At 41.1% G+C, this 19,438-nt stretch overlaps 1 protein-coding gene and 1 long non-coding RNA gene across 28 annotated transcripts in view; one reads left to right on the top strand and one right to left on the bottom strand.

The window, feature by feature from the left end:
- The window catches only part of mbnl2 (muscleblind-like splicing regulator 2), a 54,480-nt gene that overhangs the window by 23,493 nt on the left and 11,549 nt on the right, over positions 1-19,438 (top strand). For 11 of the 27 annotated variants that reach the window (XM_032506341.1, XM_032506339.1, XM_032506353.1 and 8 more), the window contains 4 exons: positions 10,848-11,036; positions 12,905-13,108; positions 15,747-16,007; positions 19,149-19,202. In XM_032506341.1, coding sequence (XP_032362232.1) covers positions 10,848-11,036; positions 12,905-13,108; positions 15,747-16,007; positions 19,149-19,202 — 708 coding nt within the window. The remainder of the gene's footprint in view (positions 1-10,847; positions 11,037-12,904; positions 13,109-15,746; positions 16,008-19,148; positions 19,203-19,438) is intronic. The other 16 variants (XM_032506362.1, XM_032506365.1, XM_032506361.1 and 13 more) reach the window with 5 other exon arrangements.
- On the bottom strand, positions 16,702-17,426 carry LOC116673950 (uncharacterized). Its single transcript, XR_004327926.1, has 2 exons — positions 17,141-17,426; positions 16,702-16,919 (listed from the first exon to the last, which is right to left on the bottom strand). It is a non-coding gene; the product is annotated as an uncharacterized LOC116673950 (long non-coding RNA).

Here is a 19,438-nt window from a genome sequence, read left to right as displayed (position 1 = left end):
TTTTCTAATGTACGGTTAGATGAAAGCTCCTTTTGAAGAAATCCATCAACCATTGTGACACATGAAGAAACATTTTGTTTCATAGCCTGTATAAAGTATAACTCACAGCTCTTAAAGGAATATAATCTCTACCCGGCAGACAATTTAGGCACACTAGTACAGTAAATCACCTTAGAACCTAATGAAGAAAAATGAGGGCTTTTTAGAGTGCCTTCTTGTTTGATTGCGGTGGACTTTTCAATGTCTTTGGATTGAGGCTGTTGTAAAGAAGAACACATTTCTACCTAACATCTTTTCTTTCACATGCAATCAGCCATGCATTCCTGAATTCTAACACTGTGGCCTTGGTGTAACATTTACAGACGGTACATTTCTATTAGATGTCACTTTGAGTATAAACCCATCTTTCACATCTCCGAGAACAGCCTGAGCTGCAGTTTGAGCTAACTGATCTCTAGCTGCAGTGCCTGTAAAGGGTAGTGTCAACACTAGCATGTGATTTCAGCCGATGCACAACATTCTGAAACTAGTCCGAGGAGTCACCACAATAACTTACAAGGAAACAATGTGAGCCAAAGAAAAAGACTGACGAAATGTTAATAGTGTCAGTTAAAGCAAGATAAATTGACACATTCAGTTGCTCAAGATATTTGCGTGTGTGCGTAAACAGACAGCCTTTATTACACATTTCACATGAAGGTGGGAGTGTTTACTTTTATACCTTCATGCCACTCTCCCCCTGTCTCTGTATATTTCCTCCTCTCTCTCTCTCTCTCTCTCTCTCTCTCTCTCTGTTTCTCCTTGGATGATCTCAGGCACGTCAGCAGCAGAACTACTCCTCCATCTGTGGGATCTGTGAAACAAAGGCACTTAATTACTGCTGAGGCAACGCAGTCTGTATGTGTGTACACTTGTATGTGTTTGCCATTGTTTCATAATTACCTGGTCTCTGTCCTTTGCACTAAGGGGTATTTTCTTGTTTGCATTCACTCGCATTATCACTAATTGTACTGTAGTCTACTAGCCATGCCAAATACTGTATACGTGATCACCATATAATCAGCTGGGTTTCCTCTACAGTTTTACATTCAAACATTTACATTTAAAGCACTTGTTCTTACCTACTCTTCACCATTGATTCATGTTCTCCATCACCAGCCAAAATGTAAGCAAAAGGCCTTTGGCTATCATTTCATAATGGATTTTTGGTGTTTCCTGGTGTCCTGGAGCGTCACCGCTTCAAACAGATCCATTAGTCCAAACGGATCCATTAGAGCCCGAAAACAAAACAGGATCCTCAAGAGGGAGCATTCTCTGTTTTTGAGGATGAAGGGAAGCCCTGTCCATGTGCATCCAGCGCCTCGCTACTTTACCGGGTGCTAGGATCACTGGGTCTGCATTTTTGTAGCCTTCTGAGCACTGTAGTGCCTGTCCTGTTGGTGTCTTATAGCTGGGGGCTTTCACAAAAGTGGTCTCCTTGTGAACTGCCATAGGCTGACCCATAACCAGCGGTCAGTGCCCCTGGAAAAGAGACTCTTTTGGGGCAAACTGAGAAAAAGAGAGAAGGAAAGACATTATCAATGAAAAGAATAACTGTAAAACAAAGCAAAGCCGGGCAACATGGTTGCAAAGGGAAGGTAAAGCCAACTTATAGGTTTCATCTTCTTAATGTGGTCGAGAGGAAAAACGTCCCAGAACTGATCATTTCGGGATCAGTTCCAGTAGTTGTTGTAGGCCAAGGAATGCTCTTATTTGGATATGTATAGCTACAAATAGGAATATCTGTGAGAAAAACCATAAGCCCAAGGATGAGCATCAGCCATGCATATTTCTCAACAATGCAAATGACATGGCGTCAAAGGCAGGACAATGCAAAAGGGGGAAGAAAAAAAAGATGAGGGAATATTGAGAAACGAGGAGAAAGAGCGGCTGTCCACCCCCCACCTTCTCTGGTCAGTGGAGATACAACAGGTTCTTTGGCTATGCTCTAAGGGGATTACACATATCACAGGCTTCATGTCAGAAAAATTAGTGTCAGTTTCTCACAGCGGCCTTCCTCTCGCGCTGAGAAGGACAATCAGATAAACGGGGGGGGGGGGAGAAGACTTTGCTACAGTTTCTCTGTAGGGTACAGACATCCAAAAATTTACTGTACCAGTCAAATTACTATGAACAAGACCTGACCAGCTGCCTATGAGGGTATGTTACTGTATTTAGGTATTTCAATCAGGAGAGACTTTGTTGCAAATATGCAATGGTTTATTTTTACATATGCATAATATGAAATGTACAGTCTTTGGTGATTAGACTTCCAATTTGTGATTAATAAAGTCTATCTGTCTATCCAAATATGTTCCTTTGGGAGATTTAGCCTACAGTTTTATTTTTTTTTTTCAGTATCCTGCTTTCCTTTTCTGACCTTTGGGTTGCCACTGCCTCCACAGCCTTGACGGCGCATTCAGCTGTCACAAGTAGCTATTGCCCGGTCTTGTGCTGACCCTGCATCTTTTAAGCTAGTTTTCCCATGATCTCCGTCCCTGAATAACTAAATTGGTTTTTCTTGATTGCAGTCTACCAATACTGCCAGTCACACTGCCATTAAACGTCACTGGGCGTTGTGCTAGCGTCAGAAAGACATCACAAGGTCTCGGATCTGTGAAGCCTACTGAGCTTCTCTGGGAAATAAGGGGCTTAATGGAAAAACGCATGCACACACACATCCCATATTCCCAAGGCCCGGAACTTTGCAATTCATGCAATATTGTTTCTCGGTTTGAAGTGTCAATGTGGGAAAGCAATGACTCATTTCCAGTGTATCCATCTTGGATAAGCACAAGGCCACTAGCGTCCCTATTGGAGGCAATTGGAACCACAGGGTTGTAATTTAAAGTTGCCTTTGCTAGGACGTTTACAGCTCCTCTGTCGGCTGCAGCCTATAGGCAGCCACTCTCTGTCTCCAGCAGACCCGAGGATAGAGCGCCCATTGAGGGCAAAATGCAAATGTTACAGTGGTGAACGGAGGGGCCCACAACTGAAGCGCTATTCTGCCGAGGGGGTAGAAGACTGGCCCTCTGTGTCTGTGCCACCCACAGACACACAACAGTCATCACTCTGACCATTCAGCAGGGCTGATGAAGGAGGCAGGGGGTCTGAGAAAGGGTTTCTGCGACGGACGAAGATGGCAGCGTTGAGCCCAGTCAGGGGATGTTAAGGCCAGTTATAAATGGACCATTTGGACCAGTGTTCCCTGTAGATGTGTAAATGTGGGGGCTGTAGTTTAATAATGGCACTTTGTATTGTCTTCACTTTCGGGACCCTCTCGTATCCCTCGGGTCAGATTGACCCGTGACTTACATGGGGTTTAAAAACAATTCGGAAATACAATTTTACTTCACAATCTATTAACAAATATTGTCTTTATCTCAATTAAAAACAATTGAGATGACATATGTTTAGGGAATGCAATCAGTCTCTACTAGAACACAATTGAAAATGGATTTAGTTTTTTAGTTAAAAGGTTATAATTCATTTTAAAAATCCACTATGTGATCATTCTTATCTTGGGAAAAACATAAGTGTTCATATCCAGAATCAGTTTCTGAAGTCAGGAATACATGTTTATAATCCCTTTTAAGGAAGAAAAAATGTACTTGTAGCCTTTTTCTTCTTCTAAAAATTTGAAAGGGGTCAATTTGACCCGAATACCATACAAGGGTTAAATGTATTGACTGTCTTGCTGTGATTGCAGAAAAAAGTGCTTTTGATTTTACCTTCTGTCAGATTGTTCTTCTTTTTAAGAAGAAAAAAATCCCAGCGGAATTAGGCCTTTACAGGGTACAGTTGACTTCCAGAAGACACTCCTTGTTTGTCTGTGTCTGGTTAACATTATACATAGACCGTATTCATTCTTAAAATGTCATCTGCTGGCAGTGGAAAGAAATCCAGACGTTGTAAACATTATTAGAGGCGAAGAACATTACAAGGAAGTGGGTCACAAGCAGTTGAACATGTTTATGGTCAGAAGTGTTTTTCTGTCTGCTCTGCTTAGTTGCCATAGTTGGAGTGTGCAGTACAACAGTTACGTTGTGTTTTGGCAGGAGACATGTTGGACCCTCCTCAGCACTCTGACACTGTGTTTTTTTTTGTTCTCATGCCAGTGTGTTTACTGGGATAAAAATTTGCCTTGTTTTTTTTCCCCTCCCTCTTTCACTTTGCAAAAGGTTTGTCAACCTAATTATTGTGTGCTATGCCTGATTTGGAGCGGGCTCAGTGCAATGCTGAAGAAAGAGATTTTTTTTCTTCTTTTCTTTATTTTGATAGCACCTTAAACAAGGAACAATTGTCTAGAAGAATAATTTTCACTTGATAAATTACTCAAAGGTGCTCTAAGCAATCACACGCGTTTTTTAGGCAACATTTGTTGTCACATACAGCAAACTATCTCCTCACTATCTGCGAGCTGCCTGTCCCCAGAACACACTGTAAAAAAACCGCGGCCTCTGTAGACAGCCCAGGGTCTACAAACTGTGCCCACCTGCAGCACGAAGCATACACAGACAGTGTTCCAGCGTTCCAGCCAATAACAGACAACAAGGATATGGGGGTGGGGGGGGGTTAGTGAGCGGAAGCACAGAAGGGAGGTGACGGGATGAGGAGGACGGTGGGGCAAGCTAGTCTCGTTTTGTTTGAAAATACTTTGAACGTCAACAAAAAGTAACGTCACGCAACATCGCTTAGAGCACCTTTTAAATGAATTGATTATGAAAATTGTTGGCATTAGCATGTAGTCCTATCAAAAAAGCAGCAGAATAAGGTTACATTAACATACCAGCAGCCAATATCAAGGAATAACAGCTTCCGGATGGTGTTAGATGTAAAAGGAACAATTTGCAACATTAACGCCTTTTTTTTATAGATTTATAAAAATAACAAAAAACAGTAATTACTTGACCCTAATTATAAAAACTATAAACAATTGCAAGAGCCTCAAGTGAAGTGAGTGTAATACTAATCGGTTTATGAAATTAGCTGCCTTTATCCCCCCACCCTGTATCAACATAATATGGAAAACACTTTAATTGATATTACTTCTATATGGAAACTTGGCAAACAATAATAATAACAATGCAATAAAATCTCGTTGGCGATGGCTGTGGGGATTTAGAGATCACGCCAGCAGCGGTAATATCTCTTGGACAGCGGATCTATTTCAAATGAAAACAACCGATAATTTATCTTTGATCTCTCCTTCATTGTTCATTTGTTTTTCACTGCAACACAAGGACATAATTATCCAATCTGAATCAAAGCAGCTATTAGTCTATCCCAAAGCATGGATCATAGCATTTCACACACACAAGGGTAACCGTGCAGCCTACAATGAGAGTTGCCATGTGAGCGAACCTGCTGAAAGGTATAATTTCAACGTGTAGCGGTGGCTGGTTCGTGAATCACGAGGTGCCTTGGTGCTTTTCAAAGATCCTTTTCATAGACGGCAATGCCCATGATGAATGGATTTCTCTCTCTGAGTGGGTGGCTTGGACAGAAGGCACAGTGTGTGTCTTTCTGGGTGGGTGTGTGGGTGTTTGTGTGTTGCGTGTGTCTGCCACCCTCTCAAACAGATAAAGGTCTGAAACCAGATGATACCACGGCTTTGTCATCAGCCAAGCATGCTGCTTTTTAGCAGTCATTGTCGCGTTGGTGGACCACCTCACTGTGTAAGCCACGAGCACTCTTTTTTAAAATATATAAACAGTGTGTGTATGTATGTATATATATATATATATATATATATATATATATATATATTTGATGCAGTGCTGCCTTTTCGACAAAGCTTACCTCATCTTATGTGCTATGAATCCCCAAACATGGAAGGGAAACATGGCAAACTGCAGTCTGGACTCTTCATTGATGATCATTAGTATTAATCGCACACACACACACACACACATGTACTGTAATTACTATGTATAGCCATCAGCATGCAGTTTTTGCAATTGACCCTACCATGTTTTATTAAACCAAGAAATACTCCTGCTATAAAGCAGATGTTAGATCTTCACCCTTACTTGGAGCTAATCAGAGAGACGTGCCATGGGTGAAAGCTTTTTAACTGCTGTGCACAGTACCAATAAATTAACACCTCCCTGACTTTAATTAATGCACCATAATAGGTGTGTGTGGGGCGTGCTTTTTTATCAGCATTGACACTTGATGTATTTTCCTGGACAGGATTAGCCCAAAATGTAGGCTTGGACAACCTGACCTCATATCTCCAGTCTGACTCGGTTGAAATTCTTCTAAATAAACTGATCTCCTCTTCGGTGTGCAACGGGCTAGAAGTCTGTCTTTTTCAACTACAGTAGCACTACTGCTGTTGTTTTACAGCAGACTACCGCAAATTCAAAATATACAGTAAATACCTGGAAATTAAATGTTAATACCCATAATGCTATGCTTATTTCAGTAATGAACCGGAAAATGAAAATGATGGTATTTACTGGGCATTTTGTGGTAACTGTAGAAATTACAGCAAAGTCTAACAGTGTAATGTGTTAACACCCCCAAAGGATATCAGCCATTTTGATGTCCTTTTAACCTTGTCCTTTTGTCCAGGAGCCTAAGCTAGTAAAAGACTCTTTATAGAATGTGACACTTTTACATGTTAAAAGTAAGACTAAACGTGCAGCCTTGCAAGTGTACAGTGAAGGGCGTACTCCTACTCTTAACCTCGCAATAATCAAGACGGAAGATAAAAGGATTGTCGATGTAATAATTACCTTCTGTATTTTTAAAAATCCTACTTCATAGTATTATAAACCACACTTTTGGGATTATATTTCACCTTTTCATGTGTACCTGTAACAACCGTGGATCTATTAACAAAACTGGATAACATGCTGAGAAGTGGCGAACGTTCAATGAAAATAGCCACACTGATCCTGGGGGTTTGGTACATCTTGGTGCATCTTGGTACATACTCCTACCAATGCAGACCCTTGTGCTGCTTTAACGCAGTGCTATTTACGGCCTGAACGCCCACTAACCTTTGACTTCTTAACATGAACTCTTATTTCCACCGTAACTTGTCTCCTGCAATCCACTGTTATGAATAGAATAGATGCATGCATACATACAGTATATATCAATACTAATTTTAATGTTTGGCAGTTAGATATATACTGATAGACACTGCAACAAACACGTCAAAAGACTTATGCAGCACTGTAGATGTTAAGATATGGATGGGGATGGATATAGTTCTTGTTCTTCATCTGTTATAACTTTTTAAATGAATTCAATCTACTGCAAATAATACATGTTTATATAATTGAATGCTGCGCTGAACTCCTTACTGTTATAAAATAGTGTTGCAAATTCCATTACCATGACAGCCCTAGCTAAGGTGCTCAATTTATTTGCTTCTTCCACCTCGAAGCTAGACAAAAAAAGAAGACCGAAGACAAATGAAACCTAATTTATGCAAAGAACTGGCACAATGCTGTGGTAGATCATGAATACATCAGTGAGAAAAGGCTCTCAAACAAAGTTTGACAGGATGAAAGGAGAAGGTTTTACGAATCCAAGGCTTGCACTTAGCGCGACAGCGCCTGTACATTACGAAATCCGAAATAGCTTCACCACCATTTCCCTCATCACGTTAAATGGTGTATAATGATGAACAATTGCGAATAACCATGTGCCACTCACAGGTTATAGATTAGCTGAATATGGAGCAAAAGGGGAAGTAATGGCTTCACTCTTGAGTCCACATAAGTGACAAAGTGAGTTGTGAGGGTCTGTGGTGGTGTGAGTCGTTGTGTAAATGCGTCTTTATTTGTGTCAGTCCATGTCTGTGATCTCTGTAGGGCGCAATGGTGATGCTGTGCTTCCCTGCCGACTAAGTTTGGGACGCCGTCCAGAGCTCAGCTTCAGCACCAGCTCCCTCTCTCACACACACACACACACACCACACACACACACACACACACACACACACACACACACCACACACACACACACACACACACACACACACACACACACACACACACACACAGTCACACAGTCACACAGTCACACCCGCCCACACGGTTTCTCCTGCACACATACATGCACTGTTACACCTGCCTACGCATTCTCTCTCCTGAATGCAGATACTCAAGGCACACACACACATTTTGCTTGTGTCTATGGTGCTGCACAAGGGTCCAATTAGTTTTGACACCTCGGAGGTTTTTGGTTGCCGGAGTTCAGTGCTAACGCTAGTCCTCTGGTCTGGACAAGGCATAACAAAACTGTGCGTGCGGTGACTTTGTTTATCTATGCTCATATATGCCTGTGCCAGTGTGTGTGGGCAATGCTTGTTGTGATTGTGTGATTTAATATGCATATGTGTGGGCAGGTGTGATTTTGTGCATGTGAACCGTTAAGGGGGGGTTATCAGTGGTTGGTTGCAGCTTTAAGACCAGGGTGTGGAGGCCAGTCTCATCTGAGTCGTGACTCTCATCATTACAGAGATCACTGTGTTCATATATGCGTGTTTTATTAATGTGAAAACAAAAATTACCAATAGCCAATAGTTACTACAGACTTAATATCCTTTGTGGCAGCTTCGTTGTACCAAGAGTGTGTTTAATGCTATGTGGGGTGTCTTTAATATCTGTCAGGAAGAAAAGGATAGGCAGGTTTTATTAGTTTTCCCTTTGATGAGACTTGAAGATTATTGGTTATTTTCACTGGGAGAGAAGGCTTGAGTTGATTAAAAGTTCTTATTTGTTTGCCTTCCCACCTAGCGTAGTGCTTTACTAATAATAGTATAGGAAAAATGTATTATTTTATAGATGGTTTTAATGTGCAGCTGCCAGAGAGTATTTGGCAACACTGAAAAAAACTAATATCACACTATATCTTTTTTACTACAACTATCAATATTGTGTTTTTTTTCTGCTTTCAAATCCCACACAATAAAAACAAATACCACAAAAGTGAATGTGATGACAAAGGAGCAACATTAATTGTATAGCACCTTTCAAACACCGACAATTTAAAGTGGTTTGTATTAGACAAAGACATGCATTAGAACATTTAAAAACACAATTGAAAGGGATAATCAAAGCAATTCAAAATAGGATGAAATGTGAGAAAATAAAATAGAAACAGAAAAATGAATAGCCAGAAAAAATACAATTACAGTGCTCTGATACAGACCGTTTTCACAGCAGATATAATAGTTTGTCATGGCAACAAAAAACAGCACAGGTGTAATTGATACTATTAATATTGGCTCTGTTCCTTTAAGTTTCCCAGTAAGCTTTGCTGGTAGGACAGCAAGCACAATACCATGACAGTGGGACTGACACATCTGAATTGAATGCAGTCGTTAATATTGTTATGAATTCCACCTGTGCTTTACCTGTCATGACAAGTAAATAAAGCACATTAAAAATAATCAGAAAGCATAGTAGCTAAGAGGCATCATGTTAGCTAAATGCAGCTTCACTGTCTTTTGTTCTGATTCAATGTACTACAAGCTTTTTTTTTATTTTTCCCAACCAAAAAAAGACATCATATCAGGATATTGTCTGATAACTTGTCATTTTGTACGTTTGATTCAGGACTTAAATTGGTGTTTGAGTACAGCGCTTGAGTAATTAAACATAGCTCATCACCGTGTGTGTGACAGAGCTGTCATATTTTCTTGTAAGAGGAATTTGGAGAAATGATTGTACGGCATTGCTAATCAGGCCACCGTGCTGTGTCTCTTTCATGACATAGAGGTAAGAGGTTTGGACCTCAATAGGAAATGTGAAAATAGATTTGGATACATGCAGAAAGAATATTCAACCTATCACTCACGCTATTCTGATTCTAATTTAGCTTTCCCTCGCTCTGCGCTCCGTCACATTAACCAAGACGTGCCATGTCATGCCGGCCATGTCGTGTCCTCTCCTTTTGTCTTCTTGGCCTTTCACTGTCATCTCCCCTTTCCCTCCGTACTAATTCATATCACTCCTCTCTGCCCACATTTTTTCTTCCACTCCTCTCCTCATCTTTACTTTCCATCTTCAACACAGTCTCTTTTCCCACGTCTGTATTCTACCCTTTGCTCTGTTACTCCCTGCTGACCTCGCTCCTCTCTTCCACCCACTCTCCTCGCAATAAGCACGGCATTGAGGATCCATATTGGATTATTGTGTTTGCCATTAGCCTCTGGGTTGACAGTCTAATTGCCTTCATCCACCAGGGTCTCTGTAAGCCTGACCCTGCCAAACCTGCATTTGCATGTCCACAGAGAATACTAGATGACCTGTCCATTGAAATGCTACAGAGATTTGGCGAGACAGCTAGAATCAGAACAAGAGCCCTAGCCTTTGTCCACCTTCCCTCATTTCCATGTCTGCACCGAATACTGGCTAGTTAGTAAGTGCCGGCAGGACCAGGTCCTGCCAGAGTTGACAAGCTATGAAGTCAGGAACTAGTAATCATCTTTCATAAAAAAAAGGTTCTACTCCGAGCTGAGAGCTACCTGCTACCCTCACTGAATAAGCTCAATGCGGAGCTCTCATCATTTCACACTCTCCAAGTATGAATATGTAAGCTGCCTTCAAGCACTTGATGTTTTGGCGTCTGTGTCAAAAGTCAATGGCCACAAATCTGCCACATCCTCAGGCAGGCACACAGACACACAACCTGTTCTTCATCAGGTTTATTATCAAAAGACAGCATTTCAGTTCTTTCTGTTGATCAGAGACTTGAAGTTTTTGGAGTGTTAATGACCTTGTTGACTCTCTCTCTCTCCCACCTCCCCGTCTCTCTTCCATCAACTTTGTTTTCCCGCTCAGGGCCGATGCACGCGAGAGAACTGCAAATACCTGCACCCGCCCGCTCACCTGAAGACCCAGCTGGAGATCAACGGGCGAAATAACCTGATCCAGCAGAAGACAGCCGCCGCCATGTTGGCTCAACAGATGCAGTTCATGATCCCGGGCACCACCATGCAACCTGTGGTTAGTGCTGGTCTTTTTGCTATGGTAAATAACTGTCAGTGCACTGTGTGACTCACCATGAAAATAACAGGGAACTCTGTTGCTGTGCTACACTGTAAAAATAAATAAATAAAGAAAAGTCTAGCTTTGTCCCTAAAATATCTTTATTAAGGCTGTCAATCTTTCAAAATTAATCATAGGGGATTAATCGCAATTAAAGTAGTTAATTGCGATTAATTTTCCTTCTGTTCAAAATGTACCATAAAGGGATATTTGTATATTATTTTATAATCTCAGTCAACATGGGAGTGGACAAATATTACTTTTTGCAAATGTACAGTATGTGTGTATATTTATCATTGGAAATCAATTGTCCAGAAGCCGTCACAGCAGTGTTTCCACTGTAACAAAAATCTGACGTCCAACATATTTAAATCTCCACGGTTATAATGTCCGGTTAAAATAATTCCCCGTACAGTGTATGCAGCCGGTCTCTCTGTCTGTAGTCACCACTCTCTGGTCTCACTCAATGTCCCGCCCACATGTGACTGGTTACACATCGCGACTGTCAACACCACTGAAAGCCGCTCTGGAGAGCAAGGAGAGGGGCAAGCGGAGCTGTGTTTCGAACATTAGGCAACATATATTAGTGAAGATGCAAAAACACCCAGTGCTTCCACACAAAAAAGGAAATAGTAGTTACTGGATGTTCAGTTCTTTAACTACAACAAGCCCAAGGACGGCAGGAGGGAGTGAGACGCAACCCGCGACCAGATTATCATAGTTTATAAAAATGCAGCGCAGTGAGGACGCAGACATTTTATACCTTCGTTGGACCCACTCTGAGACTCCAGTCCAGTGCACTTCAGTCCATAGTCATCGTGACACAACCTGAGGTAATAAATAGAGGTCAAAAATATTTGTGGCGGTAGAACAAATTGGCGTTAACACATTACTATTGCGCTATTATGACAGCCCTAATCTTTACATATCAAGTTACCTACATTATTTTTGACTGAAGTCCCCCTTCATGCCAGTAATGTTTTCTATTAGTACCATAGTCTTGGCACCAGCTTTAACTGACAAGCAGGGCATGACTCACTGAGAAAATGGGAGACGTCTGTTACAGTACGTTGATACGGCCTTCTATTAGATACTTTACTGTTATTACTATGAGATATTATTAGATACTTTACTATTATTTTCAGATTACATCTCAGGCTCAAAAGATGAATTTGTTCTCATACCAGATATTGAGATGGCCTTGAGCAAAAGCACTAAACTCCCCGACTGTTCTCTGGGATTTGCTCTGCAGTCAGCGGTAGACTGTCGTTGCACTGGGCAACTGCCAGGTGTGAACATGTTGAACTTCAACAATGTAAGGCTGGGTGTAGCTGAAAAAGAACACGCTTGCTCAGCAAAATCTTCCTGGCACACACAGAGGTTAAAAAAAACCCTTCTCTTGTGAGAGAGGGTAGACTTCTCTTGCGAGTCTACCCTTGCTTCCTTCTCTCCACTTTTTCTCTGAAACCTTTTCCTCTCTGTTCCCCTGACTGTCTACCTGTCACACTCTCTCCCCACCTCACCTCTCATCTTTCTCACCCACCATTCTGCACAGCTGCGCCCTCCGTTCATTTGTCTCTTGTGTCCCTTTCCTCTAACTTTTCTGCCTCCTTTTTTTTAAATTGCTGTACCCTCATTCTGCTATTCACCCTCCGATCCCCACTGTCTCTCCCTATATTCATCATTTTACATCTTTGCCATTAAGCTATTTCTACCATTTTAATTAGAATGTAATATGTGTTGTTGTTGCTAAAACAAGAAAAGCAAAGCAGACAGAATATCTTAAAGAGCAGTCATGACAACAAAGCCTGCTCAAGAGTTGGTAAACTGTCTTTTCTCTCCATGTTTAGCAGACGTTTCCAGTGAGCCAGGGCCTGGGTTCCAGCGCAGGTTTGAGCTACGCACCCTACCTGACTCCAATGTCCCACAGCATGGGCCTGGTGCCCACAGACATCCTGCCCAACACCCCCTGTATGGTCCCCGGCAGCCCGCCTGTCTCCGTGACCGGTGGCTCTTCCTCCAACCAGAAACTGCTGCGTACCGACAAGCTGGAGGTGACCCACCCAATCACACTGTCTCTCTCTCTCTCTCTCTCTCTCTCTTCTCTCTCTCTCTCTCTCTCTCTCTCTCTCTCTCTCTCTCTCTCTCACAAGCATTAGAGCTACAGTATATCATACCCAATGATGCTTTGAGGTTGTGAGGTGACAGTATTGGAACACCTGAGTGTGATAATGGGTGTGAAAGCGACGTGCACATATATGTGGTACTAATGAATATCATTTATAGCACAAGGTATTGTAGTTTAGACACAATAGTCACAAATACATATGTAACGTCTGAAAAGATATTCCTCATACTTTGCAGTGAATACAGAGAAAAACCAAAGTACTAATTACCTCCATAGTTACCACAGGAGTTGGCATAGCAACAAATAAAATACACCCACCTACATCTTTAACCTCTTTAAACCTTTTAAAGTTTGTTTCTAAAGCTTGTTTAGGGGTGTGAAAAAATAGATTCTCATTTGTATCGCGATTCAAGCTCTACAGATTCAAAATCGATTCATAGAATTCCAAAAACCGATGAATTTTTGTTTTTTGTAATGGCGTGTCATGGCATGGCATGGGGAAAGTAACTACATTTATATACTGTGGATTGTTCTTTTAATTGAGCATCGGTTTTAAATTTAAAATCAATATTGAATTGAATCGGGACATTTTCGGAATCGTGCGCCCCTTGTTGTATAAATTGCCCAAGATAAGGACCTGAAAGGATCAGCAAGTCTTCCGTTTTATAAGCAAGTAAATAGGACTTAAATAAATACATTTTGAAATTGACTTTCAATAAACCCAAGTAAGCAATTTACGTTTATAAAGAGTCCGATTTTTACAGAAAGCAGAAATTATTTTACTTTATTAAAATAATTAAATTTCATATTGTATTGCAAATTGTCACCATTTCAAAAAGTATGTGAAATGTGTAACTGCTGTTTATACCACCAAGTGTTGTGTGTAGCTGTAGTATTTGTTTAATCTCAATTAAACGCTGAAAGGCAGAACAATAACTAATCCAAACAGCAGTATCAGCTTCCTTACTTGATAATTCTTCTTGCTTTGCATTATCCTTATCTTACCCCTTAAGGAAACCATTTAAGGCTTGTATCAGAAACATGACACGAAAAGAAAAGAGATAGTGTGAGATTACAGTAATTTAAATTGGAAATCGCCCAACATGAACTGGTACTTGCTAGACAGCCCCAGTTAGACTGGGACAATTACAACAACTTCAGCAATCTCCATCTGCCCCCTGGCAAACAACACTGAATGACAATAGCTTGGCGATTGAGGATAGTTTTTTGTTTTTTTTCACTACATTTTTTTGTGATAAACAATAATCTCCCTAAGACCTTGAGGTGATGCGTAGGTGTGTGCCTGTATGTGTTTTTCTCGGGGAGTGCTATCGCTAAGCAACTGAATGAAGTTGGCTCTAATGAAACAGTATTCCTGTGAGACACGTACACTCTCCCACACAAAACCAGCATGCGTGTTTTTGCATGTGTGTGCTTAACCGTTGCGTGTGTGCGTGTGTGTGTGCGTGTGTGTGTGTGTGTGTTTGTGTCAGTCAGTCCCAGAGTGCAACTCAAAAGCAGATCCCCATGTGATTATGCCCAGGCCTCTGAACCGTTGAACACTGACTGGATCAGTGACTCCACAATCATTTGGGTTTGGCTCACATTGCACTTTAGTTACATTGTGTTCAGGTCTTGTTTACACCAAGTCCAAAATTAATTTATGGTTTGTATTTAAAAAAAATAAAAACATTAAAAAACGTTATCATGATTTTTAAGTTTGGTGCAGCAGAATTAAGTAAAACCTTGCTGTGTAAGTGAGATTCTGTGTGCAAGAAAGCTCCTATTTTGAGTGTGTGTATTTAAAAAAAACATGATGTTTTTTGAAGGACCAAACTGTCTACGATGGGAGACAGGGCTTTCCAGGCAGTCGCCCCACGGCTCTGGAACGCCCTCCCAGAGACCCTAAGGGCCCCACAAACTGTGGAGACTTTTAAGAAGGGCCTAAAGACACTACTATTTCAAAAGGCCTTTTAATTCATTGTTTTAATTTTAGTTTTTTATTATTGCTTGTCAATTGTATCTTACTCTGGAAACTGTTTTTAACTCCCTATTAATTGTAGCACTTTGAGATTTCTTTTTGAAATGTAAAGGGCATTAAAAATAAAATGTATTATTAAATTTATTATTGTACAAATATATTGGTTGTGGTTTTAAAAGTCCTTAAGGCTTGTTGGCCCTTCCATGCAGTATTTAAATATGTATCAGCATTCTCCTTTTCAAAACAGTCAGACACCAAAATGTGAAATACTTTCAAAAAAATCTAATATTGTCATCAAGATTTTGATGGCTGTTAACTGTGGAGTTACTGTGCTAGTTGGATGATCATGCGCTACAGTAAGAGGATGACCAGACATGAATAAATTAGATGCCATGCAATGTTTATTATGCTGTTTAATATTGTTTCCAGACATGTTCTGAAAGCTCAAGTATTCACGGTTTGTTTCTTTGTTTTCTTTTTTTGCATACATGCATCTGTGTGTCTGTCCACATCTGTGTGTTTGTGTGTGTCTGTGTGCCTGTGTGTGTGCTTGTGTGTCTCCACGTGACTCTCCTGCTCCCAGGTTTGCCGTGAGTTCCAGCGGGGCAACTGCGCTCGCGGGGAGACCGACTGCCGCTTTGCTCACCCCAGTGACAGCCCCATGATTGACACCAGCGATAACACGGTCACCGTCTGCATGGACTACATCAAGAGCCGCTGCTCCCGCGAGAAGTGCAAGTACTTCCACCCCCCGGCCCACCTGCAGGCCAAGATTAAGGCTGCCCAACACCAGGCCAACCAGACAGCTGTGGCAGCGCAAGCCGCCGCCACAGCTGCAGCCATGGTGAGAGCCCAGCACTAAAGCCTACCTACTGCACCCTGTACCTACACAGTGGTAGAGCAGGAATCAAACACACATACTTGTCCTTGTAGTAACCAAACAATTTCTCCCAAGGTTCCTGCTTGTTCAGAGCACTTCTAGAGCAAGAGCTTGTAAGGGACAATAAGGCTATTTTATAGCACCTATATACAGTTTCCTTTCCAAGAAGAGCTTAGACTTCCATTGTAATATCCATGGAGGCTTTAGGGCACCAAATAAACAAGTATCGCAGTAGTACAAAACTGCCATGCCTAGTAACTGCTACCTGACTTTTAACAATGCATATATTGTTTAAATTGGAGATCATAGACTAGCTTATTGAAAATTGTGTTTTGGGGATCTCTTTTGAGCAACTCTGTACCAAATCAAATACATGGAACCACACATAGGCTCTCTGAGTACATGTGACATAATTACAAATAATCTTGGCTTACACAATATGTAAACTCATGCTGTTGATGATGACACCCACAGCAACATAAAATGTGGAGCGCTGCTTTATTACTGTATAAAACATACCCACCTCTGCTGGTTTATTCTAGTGGACTCCAGTGTACAATTCAGTAACAATAGTCATCCTAAAGTGAGGCCGTTGTATACAATGAACAGGATTTAGTGAAACCTAAATGCATCAGTAAAATGCCGCAAGAACAATCTGTTATTATCTCACCGCAGTCCGCTTTTATTTTCCAATGCCCTTGGTTCATACAGAGACAATGTGCTGGCTCACCCCCCATACCACCTCCCCCCTGCTCTCAATGATAAGTGCACCTCTCTGCAGATCAGTGTAAATTGAATCGGGGATGGATGAGGATGTAGGCTCACGGGTGGGGGTTTGCCCTCGTCTGCCTTTAGTTGGAAAAATCCCCCAACATGCTGAGGAAGAGACAGACAGACAGACAGACAGACAGATGGAAATGCGGGCAGACAGACAGTGGGAAGGGTTTGGCTGTGTGTCTTGGCTGTGCCCCACCCTCCCCCAGGCTGGCTTCTTTTGGTCCTTTTGGCTGCTGCATTCGCACACCTTGTACTGCGCCAGTGTGCTGACTGACTTTTTTTCCTCCATGGCATGAGCATGCTTTATGCGTTGCACATACCTCTTTCATTGGCTGACTCCATTGCTGCTTGCTCTCTTTGTCCTTCCTCCATAAGTCCACAGTGTGGATGATACGTCCACCACGAGTTCATGTTAGTTTCGTTTCAGCATTTTGTAGAGGCCGCATGAAAGCAGGAAAACAACACAGAATTGAAACATGCATAAATAAAAGAGAGCCTGAGACCTCGAGGCACTATAACCTGATGTTGACCCGTCGGCGCTGTTTTCTTAAAGGCACACCAAGTACCTTAGCTCAACAACTTCCCCATCAGATACACAATGCCTCGTCAAACTTCTCTTCACAATCCTTTGCTTCATACAGTGTTCTTCATATGCCCCAGTTGATCAACTTTATGACCCAATTCCCAAATTACCACCAGCAGTTACAAGCTGGGCTACAGGTGAGCAGGGTTAACCTTAGGACAAGGAGTTGTTTAGTCAGCACCTTTAATCCAATTTTCTATTAGCCCTTAGCCTAAGCTGAATCACTTTTATTGAAGCAGAGACCCATAAAACCTGTATTGCTGCACTGCTGCAAATAGGTAATATCGTTATCCATAATTCACTTTTCTTTTAATCTATAGCAAATAGGCTAAAGTGTACTGTAAATAAGGTTACACATTCACTGATAAGGTCACAGTAAGAAGATCCTATTATTGAGATTATGTTGTTTTACTGTGCCACTTTATGTGTTGCTTGCCATAGTGTAATCTTCTTCCTCATTGCGAGTCGAATGCAGTCATCTTTGCTTTCCATGTCACTTTAATAGACCATCTGGCATTTGAACTAACCCCAGTGTTTAAGTCTGTTAACAATGCAGTGCATCAGCAATGTCTTGTTGCTCATTTATAGGATATACAGTATATTGTTATATTGCTATTAGAAAATCCACATACATGAAGCAAGAGGCTTGTGCATGGAGCCCCTTAACTGCTGTGCTCATCACATCCATCAGTCATCTTTTTTTCCTCTCAGCAGTGACATCGCATGTGAGGACATTTTTTAGATAAATTAACAAAAGCATTAAGTTGAAATGAAATATTATCTCGTTAAGTTGGCGACATACTAAAATCAGATTTATTATCAGACACTCCTTGGCTTTAAGATACGTATTATCTCTAGGAGGAATATAAGAATAAACAGAGCTCCACATTCTGTGATTTGAACTATATCTTACATTGCGTCACCACCCCAAGTTTATTTATCACACTCACAAGCCACATGCGCTCACAATGCAGATTTAGTCATTTCAAGGACTAGACATGAATCGACACTACTACAGAGAAAGGATGTGATCATTAAACTACTTATTGTAGCTACCACATGGGTGACAGCTTTTCAACAGCCCCCTCATAGTGTTTATCCGTAGTTGCCTACACAAACGTGTCCAGTTCTTATTGTTGTGAGGACAAAGTTCAGTAATTTGAGGGGCACTGACCAAAGCGCTCACTCACATCCCAATCTGTTGTGGGTGTTTTAGACATTTCTCAGGCCCAAAGCCACCTCCAGGAGCACTGTAATTATTGTGTGTGTAGGACTGTAGCACTTCTTGTTCAGATCTCATATAAAGTGTCAGCCCAGTATTTATAGTATGAATCAGTTGTGTTTACTGCATTTTATTCTTGCGTAGAAAAGTAAAAAAAAAAAAAATTGATTTACTTGACGTTGCTACTAAATGCTTTCCTAGTAGTTTTGAAATACATCATAGAATCGTCTTTTTTTAACCAAGGGTTAATGTAGATGCTTTTTTTTGCTTTAGTACTAATTCAAAAAGTAGCAATGTTTCTTTAAAGTAAACAAAACAATTTTTTGTTTATGTGCATGCCTATTGTTTTGTATGTGGTATACTTGCATTCAGATTATTTTTGATTTTGTTTTTTTCCTTCTCACCTATCCACAATGCAATGCTGTCCCCCATGACGCACCTCTGCTTGCTGTTACCTGTATGTTAATACGCTTGAATCCCATTGGCCCACTGCCATCATGTGCTCGCTGCCTGCTAATTAAAGACTCAGTCGACTGCCAAAGCAATGAAGCGACCCCTCGAGGCAACTGTAGACCTGGTACTTTGACCTTTCACCTTTTGCTTTGCATGTAGCTTCTTTAATTGTACTGTAGCCACTCACAAAATTTAAGTTTGCTCTTTTGTTTTTGTGAAACCCTGTAAATCACTTTAAAGTATACATATTTATCATTTATGATCACCAGTGGCCATTCTAGATTGTACTGTACATTTAATAAACTACGATGTAATGTTAAAATAATTCTGTTATCACACTATTTTCCTTAATGTGTTGTT

The sequence above is a fragment of the Etheostoma spectabile genome, chromosome 24, assembly GCF_008692095.1.
Source record: "Etheostoma spectabile isolate EspeVRDwgs_2016 chromosome 24, UIUC_Espe_1.0, whole genome shotgun sequence".
Lineage (NCBI taxonomy): Eukaryota > Metazoa > Chordata > Actinopteri > Perciformes > Percidae > Etheostoma > Etheostoma spectabile.
Note: the sequence above shows the minus strand (reverse complement) of the source record. Positions and strands in the feature narration are given on the sequence as shown.